Source organism: Taeniopygia guttata, chromosome 2 (assembly GCF_048771995.1).
Source record: "Taeniopygia guttata chromosome 2, bTaeGut7.mat, whole genome shotgun sequence".
Lineage (NCBI taxonomy): Eukaryota > Metazoa > Chordata > Aves > Passeriformes > Estrildidae > Taeniopygia > Taeniopygia guttata.
In genome coordinates this window covers 79952321-79965454 of record NC_133026.1, presented here as the reverse complement: position 1 = coordinate 79965454, position 13134 = coordinate 79952321, and the positions used below count along the sequence as shown (strand labels likewise).

The 13134-nt window shown below is 37.5% G+C and overlaps 1 protein-coding gene across 10 annotated transcripts in view; it reads right to left on the bottom strand.

Moving 5' to 3' along the window:
• CTNND2 (catenin delta 2) overlaps positions 1-13134 on the bottom strand; it is a 667938-nt gene that overhangs the window by 29609 nt on the left and 625195 nt on the right. For 8 of the 10 annotated variants that reach the window (XM_072924313.1, XM_072924314.1, XM_072924306.1 and 5 more), the window contains 3 exons: positions 10427-10637; positions 7153-7237; positions 1929-2054 (listed from right to left, as the gene is read on the bottom strand). In XM_072924313.1, the coding sequence (XP_072780414.1) occupies positions 1929-2054; positions 7153-7237; positions 10427-10637 (422 nt within the window). The remainder of the gene's footprint in view (positions 1-1928; positions 2055-7152; positions 7238-10426; positions 10638-13134) is intronic. The other 2 variants (XM_072924309.1, XM_072924311.1) reach the window with 1 other exon arrangement.

The window sequence follows — 13134 nt, the reverse complement described above, 5'->3', positions numbered from 1 at the left end:
TCCTATTGTATAGACAAAGAGGGTGCTATTCAAGCAGGCAATTGGCAATCAAAAAGCCAGAAATGTTAAAATTTTCTCGTCAAAGGTTTGAATGTTTCTTAAACAAACAATCCCTGGGAAGGTTTACACAATCAAAAGAGGACGTAATTTAAATGGTAAGTTTATATGGTGATGCTGCCTAGGGAAAATTATGCTGAAAAACTAACATCAAGGTAAAAATGAAGTTCCAGATCCTCATATCATTGCTCACTGAAGAGGTTCTCGTGTCTCTAAGAAATAATGTGAAAAGATGATCATATCATTCTTTGCTCTGCAGCAACTACCTGTTATTTGCTGCAGAATACAAAATATGCCTTTGCTTTAATGATGAAATTCTTCGTACTTTTGCGTGCATTGGAATAGGCACACTTATCTGACATAAACACTGGAAAGTAATATTCAGCATAAAATGCAGAATTAAGAATGCAAACACCCACAAATCAGTAATGCCAACTTTTTCTCTAGTAATGAATCCAATGACAATTTCAGGATTCAGTATTTCACAAGATTGCATTGAAAATGCTCAACTAAAGGCAAATCACATCTTCCTTAAGAAAGAAAAAATGAAAGTATACATTTGTAGATGATAACTATTTTGCTATATTGGTTATAGAATCTCTTTCTACTGAAATTAATCAGATGATGCTTTAAAAAGGCTTGAGAGTATTTTACTTAGGCAAAAAATGTCCACATTTCCTTTATTTAAAGTCAAATTAGGACTTTGCCTAGTTCCTAATTAACAAAAGAAAGTAATGTAATATCTCAGATGATGAAATGCTGGGTGTTTTAACTATATTCCCGTTAGCTAAAGATGAAAAGGATTTATCCTAACCTTGAAAGGTATTTATGTCTGGAGTATGTAAATGAGGTCTTCTCTGATGTCTTTTCTTTTCCAGGCAAACATAGTGCAAAAAACCAAAAAGATGAAAGAAATAGCATAGCTACTATGCTCTGTGGGGCCAGGAAAAACATGTAAATTCCAATTTCCTCTAAATATTTTATCAGAGATAATATACAGACATATATACACACGCATAATGCACAGACATAAACACAGTCACTCCATGTACTTACTAGGATGTTGTGTGTATGTAGAATGCATTATGGTTTTGTCATAATGCCACAAAGTAATATTTTATTATGGAAAAAATATTAAAAGAAAAAAAAGAATACACTTGGTTAAGTAAATGAAATTTACTTGGTTAAGTAAATGGAATTTTAGTACCTCAAAATAAAGATTGCCTCTAATTAAAAAGAAAAAAAGAGCCAGTCCTGCTAATTCTTATCACCTAAAATTCTGCATGAAGGAAATATAAATTATCACTCTTAATAGAGATTTTGAAAATTAGCATTTTAAGAATTGAATTGGCTCCTGGACATACTGACTTTTCTATAAATATTCCAGTTTACCTGGGGTCCCCTTATTGAAATGTCCAGCCATTGCTTTTTTTTCTTAAGAGATGCTGTTGTGCCAGAAAACAAAGCAATGTGCTTGATAAATTTAAAATGCTGTTGCGACATAGCACTTATCAGCAGCCTTCTTTCCCTTTGAAAGGTTGAGACAATTGTGAAAGAGATCAGAGAAATGATGGAAGGCTTGTTAGGGAACTGGATACAATGCACTTGTCCCTCTCACTGCTATGTGCTGTCCTCAGGAGAGTACGTGCAAGGAAGGTGTGCAGAGTTCTGCTCTCTCTAAGTGAAGTGAGGCACTTTCCATCTAGAACCTGCAGGGTTCAGTGAATTAAACTGTGCAAGTTAAGAACACATTCTCCAGTTAGGCTTTGTTAATTTTGACTCAAAGGTCTCCTGAAGAACTGCTTTGGGTACAAATCTCAGTATGCATGAAACACAACAATTCAAGACTGGTCAGCTGACAGCCAGAATACCTGGGTTGGGGAATAGGTTCTGGTTTCTTGGCTCTGGGAGAGAGCATGCTGAGCGTGCCATGACCCAGCGTCGTGGGTTGGTGAAAATCCTCTGTCATCAGTCACACTGAAGCTTGGGGACGCCCACTGCCATAAATCAATCAATCAATCAGTCAATCACTTATTAATCAGGTACTTGCGTTTTCACAGTTAATATAAAAATGGGCTCTAGACAATGCCTTCTCTATAATGATATTTTAGCTTCATATTACAGAAGGGGGTTTATCTTAAATTAATTCATCCTTTTTCTAAGAGGGTGACATATTAATCTGAAAAATGCTTTTGCCAATTGTACAGAAATAAATTAAGCCCCGCTGAAAGATCGCACTGCAAAGTACATATGCTCATGAATAATCCGAACACATGAATAGTTCCTTCAAGTCAATTCACTATTTTTAAGGAATTATTATGCTCTGGATTTAGAATTTAGATCTTCATGTAGGGTTTAAGTTCTGCACAGACCTTTTCACTAGATAAATTTAACCTAAACCAGCTTCCTTTCGGGGGATGTCTGACTGATAATAATAACCTTACCAGAAGAAAATCCTAATGATGTGTCCCAAGTTTACATGATCAGACATTGTAATTACCATTTTTAAAAGGTGAGTAGGTATTTAAGAAAATACTAGATTCTAAAAGTCCTTGAGATTAAGGTTTTGAATTTTAATGCTGTCAATTTTCATGGTGCATTTAGTCATAAAGAACTTCTCATAAAGCCATCTTCTTATTATTCTGAAAGTCACATGAAAAGCAAGTCTTTTCCTATATCCACATGGCCGTAACTGTTAAGAAGACTTCAGCCAATTCTATGTATCTTTTTCTAACCAATGACAGCTGAGGCCATCTTCAGAGTGACTCCATTAAAGGCCTATCACAAAGGTATCCCTGCTGTAAATGGCACAAAGGACAACTGTCCTCAACAGCCTCCCTGGTTTCCAATGTTGGGTGGTATTTTTATTCAGATGGTAGGTGAATGGGACAAACATTTATAATATTCTGGGCAGAACAGAAATGTACCACAATAAATGGGAAAGAAAAATATTTTCTACAAATTCATCATGACCTCTGCTTACATACTGGGAGACAAAGCAAGTGTAAATATAATGACAGAATTTAAATATATTTTGTTGGAGCCTAAGTGGTTAGGCAAAGCAAACCAATTAACAGAAAGCATACTCTTCCTGACAGTTCCTCCAGCTCTTTAATACTACACACATTTAATGCTAATTGAAGCTTGTTTTTAGCTAATAAATTTTCTTTCATGTTAAACTAATTTAGCACAACATTTTTGCTCAAATTTACTCATGTAATTTAACAAGCTATCTGTATTTAAGAGTAGTTGGCTAACTTCTTGAATATTGACATAAAGAAGAGTTTACCAGCTAATGGAAAGTTGCTCTCTTATAGTCACACAGGTGTCCCCAAACATTCAACCAGTGAATATCCAAGAGACTGGAGCATGGGACAGTGATACTGAGTTAAAAATAGGTGCCTTTAAAAAAGTGACATAGTAGATCCTTGCAACTTGCTTAAGAAGCTAAGCATTAATAGGGCAGGATCTCTCTTTCTGGATGCTGTAAGCAGCACTCATTTCCCCTGCTAACTCTATAATACAGGTTGCCAAGACACTTGAAGAAGAGGGTTGTACCAGGAGTTTGAAGCATAGGAACAGGCTGTGGTATGGCTCCTGTACCTTGTTTTTCTGACGTGTTGAGCCACTGACCCACCCATGGGGCCTTGGGCCATGGGAACATTAAAGATGTTTGAAAATCAGATTTTAAGTCAATTGGAACAGACTCATGAAAACAGAGACAGATAAATTATCACTTTTGAATATATATCTTGCTTGTAGAAAACAAAGAACTTTGAAAATTAAGATATTGTCTTTGGGAGACCATATTTTCTCCACCAATGTAAAATGTGATCACTTCCTTTAGAGAAATTAATCACACAAAATAATCTAATCACTGTCTATATGTGACTGAACTTGAACATTGTTTTCCTCTTTGTGGACTCTTTCAGACTGGATTTCTGTACCAGTTATTGCTTTTAAATTAAACAGTATTTCTGATGAGCTCTTGCATGATGAAGGACCTGCAACTGTTGGGGTGGCTAGCAACTCCTTCATTTCAATACTAAATTAATTGTTTCCTCTTTGTCTGTCTGGTCTCCGTTTTTTTTTTTTTTTGTGGTTTTTTTTTTGTTTGGTTTTGGTTTTTGTTTTTGTTTTTTCTGATTTTTTTTATTTCCTACAGTTTTAGGACCAGAAATATTTATGCATGTTATAACTTTTCCTTGTTGGACTGTGTTAGGAGAGTGCCAACTTAACCACACCAGGGAGCAAAACTGATTTTTTTCCCTCAAAGCACAAGCCTACAGAGGACTATCTAACACTACTGCTTCACTCACAGATCTAATTGCTGTTTACTTTCTGTGTCTTTTCCATGCCAGCCCAGCCTAAAGAGTCTGTGTGTCCCACTAAAGCCACAACCTGGAAATCCCCAGACATTGGATAGCGCCTGCCAGTGGAGCCTACAGGTTGTGGCACGGCACTGCAAACACAGTGCATAAGATATTGTGGACTTAAAGAACATTCACACCAATCCCCAACTCTGGATTTCTGTCAGTGCAGTTTATTTCCTGCTGGCTGTAGGATGTTCCTCGCAATGTTGAGCAAAATTAGAAAAATGAAAGAGGTTTTGAGTTTTTGCTGATCCAGTCATACTTGGACTAAATATATTGACTGCTACTGTATCAGCAGTAAACATATATTGCCTTCTTTGCCTATTAATAAAGAATAGTGCTTCTATTCTTTTTACAACTTCTTACGTTATTGTGAATGTGTAGGTCTAAAATATATCACAATTCAAACTATTTGGTTACATTGTTTCTCAAACAGAAGATAATTGCTGCTGCTTTCACTTAACTATAATGGGATGCTTGAAATTTCCTTGTATTACAATACAAAATTGTGTCTCTGTTGGCCAATTCTTTGAAAGCAATTGTATCGATACTTTAGTATATGGGAGCAAATTGCTGATAGTTATGCAATGGGATTTACCTGCACTTCAAAAAAGGCTGTGCAAATGCAAGATACTGAGAAGTGCTAATCGTACTACACTCTACTTTCACTCGTTTTTGCTGGTACATATATATTTTAATGGGACAAACAAAGATTGCATTGATCCAGTATTTTTATATTACATAAGTAGCTGACTATTAGTATACTGCAAACTTCTCTAATTTTCCTATCATAAAACCATTGACATTGCCTTCCTAACAGTGGTTAAACTCAGACAGCCAGCATAAGAGTCAGCCTATTAGAGGCAAGTTTAATAAATATTATAATTTTAGAAAGATAATTGTATGTATTTTAACAAAAAGGAGTATTTAAAATAAACTATCTGAACATTTTGATTAAAAAAACCCTTACTTATACAAGGCTTAACAGTACATATAATGGCATGTAATAAGTATACAAATACATAGCAGAGACTGATCTTAATTTTAAGATTTTGTGTAGGAATTAAGTAATATAGACATAAATACAATTCTCTTCCTGATAATATACATAATCTATCTGCTGTGAGTGTCCTGGAAGCTACCTCTAAAGCTAGCCTGTCCTATATTCCATATCAGAAGTCTGTATTTGTGGCCATGGAAAATGCTTTTGTAAGCATGTAAGGTACTTAGTACCTGAACATGCTTAGTATGCAAGTAAGTCCATCACCAGCAGTCACACCAGCAGCCAACAGTGTCCCTTAGGTAGCAGTAAACTCAGCAGCCACACAGCACAAACATTATTACCTGCTGCATGGAGCAACCCCAGAAAGTGCTTTTCCATCACGGCACATATACACAGACAGAAGGTTGGACATGAGCCAGATATTGTAAAAACCTTTAAGAGATTACGGTGCAGAACAGCTCAGCTTCTACAGTGCAGCCACCCACATGCACAGAAGTCAGGCTACGCACACTTCCAGCGTGTTACTGCCTTGGATCAAGAAAAGCCTGTTCATGTTTGTTCCCACTTCTTAATGGAACAGTTGTGGACCAGCTTGTTACTTGGAATGTGTTCACATATGGTATCCCTAAGGCTGCCAAGGATGACTGAAAATACTGGAAGTGAACAATGGGAGAGACTCAATAACCATCTTCCTCACTCCTCAGACTTGACACAAGCAGGGATGAGGCATGCAAAAGAACAGCATTTCACACAGAAGGTCAGCTTCTGCCAGCTTGAGATTTGGTTCATGCATTTCAAATAACTAAGCTATTTTCTTGTGCAAAATACAACACAGACCATACCACTGTGAACCTTCCCTACTTCACAATCCTTAAAACTCAGCCTTAACTAGGGCCTGAACTGAAGACGCCACACGAAGCCTTAGCTCTCTCTGATGAGATTCCAAATACAAATATCACTTACATAAGATGTGACATTCCAAGCAAGAAGACATTGAAGAACTAAATCTGCAAGCTCACACTCACATGGAATGTAATTTCTTTCGGAAATATTGAGCAAGAATTGCTGTAAATGTTTTCATTTACTAAGTAGACACAAGTTAAAAAAGCTGTATAGAATGTTGTTTCACAGTGTTATATTACTCTACTGCAATTCATTTTCAAGAGGTTAGCAGGCTTGTGGGAATGACATGGTACTATGGACTCAACAGACTGAAAACCAAGTATATGATGCCACTGTCTGCTGGCTGATTAGAAACAAAGCTACAGGTTTCTGCCCAGCTGGTCCCTAAGCACCACTCCTTCAGATACTCTTGTTTACAATCTCATGAGGAAACCTGGGAGCTGAAGGGCTGGAAATTCGGTAATCTCCTCAGGAAAAAGTGAGGAGGTATAAGAAGGACTGTTCCAGTAGGAGAGCTTACATACATTCAATGTACAGAGGATTTCATTCTCCAAGGCTGTCAGATCCAGCACCCTTTGTATGAATTTATTTCAAAATCAAATTCACATCCCATTTTCACCATCACACATATTTTCAAAGGGAATTTTTACGTTAAAAGTAGAAATTATGGAAAAAATAAGAACTCAAAGTATCTGAAATTTAAACTCCAAGTGAATTTCCAGTTACATAAACAAATATTTTGGTCTAAAGTCTCTCAGCCCCCAAATTTGGATAACACTAAGAAATATGATAAATCTAGAAAAAACCAAGCCTTACCTTCTTGTAGAGACTTCTCAGGTCTCTGTACTGCCACATACTATTGAGGACCTGAGATGCTGCTTTCACCACTTTAGGCGAATGTCTGTTACACGCATACATTAAAAACGGAGAGAGAGAGAAAAAAAAAAGAGTGAGAAAGAGACTGTTAAATAAAGAACACCACTCATTCCAATTTTCAAATGCACTGCTGTGGATTTAAACCCACAAATGCAGTGTTTCAAGTATACTGTAAGATCTTTGCTTGGCATCTTGGAGACCCAATATGTTTTTAAGCAAGGGCAATAGTACTAATCAATCAGTGAGGAGAAAAAACTTGTGCATCTCAGTACACACGGGGATTTCTGATGAAAGCAGAAATAATAGTAAGATTAGGAGGTAGCAATTGGCAAAATTGTTGAGGACCCAACTGACACTATGTATATCTAAGATATGCTACAACTTTTGGCATAAAGGACAAGGAGATAGAGCAGAATTTCTTTCTTTGCAAGGTGCTGAACTCTAGCTCAGGACAGTGCACTCAACTCATTTAGCACCTCTCAGCAGTGGCCAAAAGAAACTCTAGATGGCTAATGAGCACTGGTTTTGAAATGCAGAGCCAAGATGCAGAAATACAACTGATTACAAAAAGTTATGATAAATTACATTAGGAATCCAAATGTGGACTAGGATTTTGCTCACACCGCTATCCTTTAATGACAGGAATACAATGCTGTGTTGAAAACCATGTAACTTCACATAGTATTTATCTTCAGACAAGTTTTGAAAGAAGGTCTAAACTATTGTTACAATCAGATGGTGTCATATATTCCTGCTGGAATAGGTAATTAAAAAATAAATTGAGGGCATTCATCTCAGTGAAGAAGGGTCAAATAGAAAAAGACCAGGAAAATAACCCAGCCCAATAAGGAAGCATACACTGTGCAGGATCAAAAATACATAAAAAGCAGTCATTGAGGTGATTTATGTTTTACTCAGAAGAGTCATACGGTTTGAAACATCAAAGGGAAACCAGAAAACTAGCAGCAATCATAAGTTGCTGCTTTGGGCAGGAGCCAGGCTTTGGTTCATTCTGTGACTTCTGAAAAGAATCACTGGTAGGCTGACATGTAAGCTTGTAAAGTGCTGTTGCTGTTATGATACAACTGATTCAATAATACAACGTTTCCCTAGTAATTTATTTGGTGCTTTTTTCCACTTCTATTCCATTTCTCACCCAGAGTAGAGCAGTAGGTGGCTAATTGGTGAGTAAACAGGGTTTTGATAAGCCCTTTGAAGCAAAATTATTTTTATTATACTTCCAGATGTACTGGCTAGTGGGGTGCTGGTAAGCATGGAGTAACCAGGAAAACAACTGTGCCAACCACTCCATAAGTACTGAGGAGAAGCAGAAGCCATGTGAAGCTGATATGGGCTTGGCCAATATAGACAACCTTATGAACACCAGTTCTCTCATGGAGTCATACAGGGAGGCTGTTCAAGTCCTGGGCATAATTCCAAAGGTTATCAGGCCAGCACCAAACTGCTGACAGTGACACATACCAGCACGAATGACCAGTTCAGTATCCTACACATTCAGAAGCAGTTGCTTCACACTGGACAAAATGACTTCATACAGAAGTGATTTACAGTACTAAAGTGAGCATGTCGAAATGTTCTATCAGTCCAACAACCAGCAATTTTGGTTTTCAAACAATGAATTATGTGTAAGAAACCAAACCAAACCAATAGCACACAGTACTGACGTTTCTGAAAGCTGAAAAATTGAACTTTTACTTAAGATGGGCATTTGCAGCACTGTGTGTTGACAGGTTTTCTTGTTCTAGAACTGTGCAACCTGTAAAAATAATAATACAGGACTGCAGGTCAAAGTACTTGAGAGGAGGGATGCATATCATGACTTGGAAGGATATTTTGGAATTACTCTGCTCTAATTAGAAATAGATGTATTTCACAGTTATGAGGTTTATTCAGACAGGGAATTATGCCCTTGGATCCTCCTAAAACTGCCCATGATACTTCAAAAATTCCAGACTCAACAGGTATTAGTATTTTTTACCAGATAATGAACAGGTAGACAAATACATTATTCTGAGGAATTACACATTCAGCTTAAGAGAAATGGATATGAACCTGCTTGCAATGTCAGATCTAGAAAATATAAATAAAAAATATAGGTAGATTCAATAATAACAAAATACAAATATAAATAAATTGGCGGAGCATGGGGAGCTCCCACAGCTGGAATCACATACTTGGTCACACTACTTTCTACCCCTTACAATTTGAATGCAAGAATGTTTCAATAATGAATTTGGTATGAAAGGAAAAGGGTGACAATAGAGGAAGAGAAATGTGATTAAATTATATTGGCAATGCTCCGATCACATAGGTGAGCATAAGTTCTCATACCACATGTAGGGTGCATAAATCTTTCCTTCAGGTTGTGGCCTGGCTTTGTGGGGCTCTTTAAGAGCTCTGATGCTGTAGTAGGCTGTGTGATGACAGCTCCGAATAGATGGACTGATGGGTTTTGAACACTACAGTGAAGGCTTTTTGTTTTCAAACTGCCATAGTCCCATTGCACTATACTTCATCAGGTTGACAAATATGAGAACCAGGCTATCTGTTTTAGGCACAAGAAGGATAAACAGTGAACTCTTCATAAAGAGTGTGTACATAGCCAAACAGACAAGAGGAAACCATAGCTGTTCTGAAAATGTCATAGTTGTGTGCAAGACATTTTTTGCATCACAAAGCAGCCTAAAGGCTCTCTCAGAGCAACCAGTCAGAAAATCCATGGATCTACTACCAAGCTGGTGGCAGGGTGCTATGAAGAGGGACAGTGACTTTACATTCTTCACTCCTAGATCAAGAGAAGCTGTACCAGAATTGGGGTGAGGTCCTTTTTTCAAAGGACCCCTCCACCTGCATGTCACACCTTGTGCAGAGTGCAGCCCAACCACTTTGATCCCTAATGTTTATCAGGATCTTCTGCTATTGCTTAAAGGTAGGGGTTACTGTAGATAATTACTCTTCCTTAAAGTGCACATGGAGTGCATGCCTTTCACTGTGGATGGCACATCAAAAATAAACCAAAGCAAACTTTTGGTACTGGCATTGTCTGTTTCTTGTCACCCTTCACACTGGGCACGTGATTTCTGTTGAAACAAAAGGATTCAACTCGCGATTGCACAGAGAAGGCAAACACATTCAGGACTAGAAACAACTACTGGGGAGGTTAGAAAGGTGCAAGGTGATTTGCAAAACATACTTGTCTCCTTTACTCTTAGATATGCCAACCAGTTTCTCAATGCCGCCTGCGTCTCGTAAGGCCTTGGCATTCTCCATGTTTTTAGTGATGACTTCATGCAGAGTGCAGCAAATGGCAGTAACGGTGTCATCAGACATGGCCTTGCTCGCTGAGCTGTTGCTGTTGTTAGCGCCTGGCAGTCGGTGGACCAGATCCCTCATGGCATACTTGCCTTTGTTGAAAGAAAACGAAGGGAGAATTCAGAAGATACAGCAATAAAGGGTGACGGAGAAGTACAGGGAAAACACGCAAGACTAAAAGCACCATTTGCATCATTGCATGTAATCTAATTAGATACTGATATTAATTTGGAGCAAACCATGTTTACATGATTGCATGTTCAAGCATTTCACACATTATGGACCCTGTTAATACTTTCACACTGCATCAGTCCGAGACTTGGCTACATCACATCCATAAGAGAATGGAACTGTGATGGTAAAGGCCAAGTATATGCACAAAGATAATCTGAATACCACAGTTCACAGAGCTTGGCAAGTCCCCATCTCCCACCAAACAACACACAGCTTGCTACCATAAATTGAATGTGCATCAATTGTTAAAACCACAACGGTGAACGCAAACCCAATGATGCTGTTACTTGTGAAAAGGTCTTCTCTGAAGACTTCTTCCCTGTACAAGGTTAATTCTATTCTACATGCAGCAATTTAACTGAGTTTAGTAGTGTTAGGTAGTATTGCTCAAGAGGATACCATTTTTTTCGCACAGCCTTAGTTGTATGCACAGTTCTGACTAGAAAAGGAACCTTTCTGACATCTATTCCAATCAGGCATTTTGCAAGAATTTACTGAAAAAACCACTAACCTCTGGAACTTAAAATCTCCCAAAATTAAAAGAATTTTTTAAATGGTCATATCAAACATTTAAATAAAAACAAATTCTGTACATTATGTTTGGGCTAGATGATATTTTTCAGCCTTAGTGATTCTAAGATTATTATAATTTTTCATGCTTAAATAAACAGATTTCTTTTTCAAAATTGCAACTAAAAGTCATGCAGTGCTTGTGAAAATTACAAAAAAGCATGTTCTGAGAATATATATATGGCAGGGTTAGCACCAGCACAAATGCACAAGAAGCCTCACATCAGAGGACTGCTATTATGGCAAATGACTGCTCACTCCTTCAATGTATAAAGAGCTGCCTGTTGGGGTACAGGCCTCCCTCCCTGTCCCCAGGAGGCAGTGAAAGACAGAACTGCTGCTTCCAACAAAGCTGCTCACCCATGTGGGTAAAGCAACTGACCACAGTCCGACAGGCATCATGGTCAAGGACATCAAAATGTCCTTCCAGAGGTTCAAACACAGGTGGTGCACCAGCTGGAAGAAGAAGGGAAATGGCTGAGCTACAGAGTTGATCCAAGTCACTGTTTAGGTGGGTCTTAAAACCTATTAACAAGTGTAACTGTTAGCATATTTTCTGTGGTTGAAGTACTTTGAACACTGTGTTAGCTATGTGAAAATATATTGAAAAAGAAGAGAGTTTGCTTTAATATAGAATTAAGCCATTGAAGTTGAAAGTCAAGGACTATTCTTTATACTTCAAGATGTTTTTCTAAAACTATACATATAGTTAGTTAATAAATCACTGTAGGACATCCACAGAAAAAAAACTCCATTGGTTATTGTTTAATTTCTCTTATCTCAGTTATGCTCCTACTTCTTTACTACAGACATGAAGAAGAGTCATGCTTTCTAGCATGAGCTATAGAAGAAACTTTGCTCTACAGTGGTGTGAATGTGAAGACCTCCCACAGGTATTGTTGCTCAACACAGCTCTGATCCTTGACTTCTGCACTGGTGTGTGTTACATTCCACAGAGCATTTTCACTTGGAATTATGTTTCTCCATGTTAAGAGCCTCTTCTGAAAGCAGACTGAAATGTGTAATGGAAACCAGTGTTGGAATGTCAGCAAAATTTTATCTACCACCGCTATTATCTAGCACAACTAGTAGGAGAGCTGGGCAATTCAGCTTGCAATACCAGAAGCCTCCCTGAAAGGAAGAAGTGAGAAGTGATGAGGATGCTGGGAAGAGAGGCAGATGTGTGTGAGGATTATATTAAAAATAAATAGCCTTGTTGATTTTCATTAGGGTCCATGAAGAACTACGTTAATCTACAAACAAATTGATTTTTAAAATTTATTTCTGTAATTGAACATTACACATTGTAAGATCCAAGACAGATTTGAAGCTTTTAAAGAGGATTTACATAATATGATTAAATATAGCCAACAGCTCAACAAGGAAAAAAGAAAACTTATTTATTTGTTCAATTTTGCTCTTAAAGGAAGGAAGAAAGACATAAAATAGACATAACAGGAAAAGGGTTATCTTGTGGGTGCATGGAAGAGCATTTTTTTTGATACTATACATTTAAAAGTAATTTTTCTAAGATAAGACATCCATAATTTTCATATTAAGAAGATGATTCATCTAACACCATGCACTAAGTCTTTGACTTTAAGATGATAGCATCTGCCTATTATTTCGACAGTGAAGATTTAATGTCTTTTTCTTTGCATGATAAAAGTCTCAGCACCTTAATACCTGCCTTCATTACTTAATTCAGGAAACATTTCACATCAGAGTATCTAATAATTGTCCTAACAGAGATTCTGCCTTCAGAGCCAAACAGTAGAGCAAACT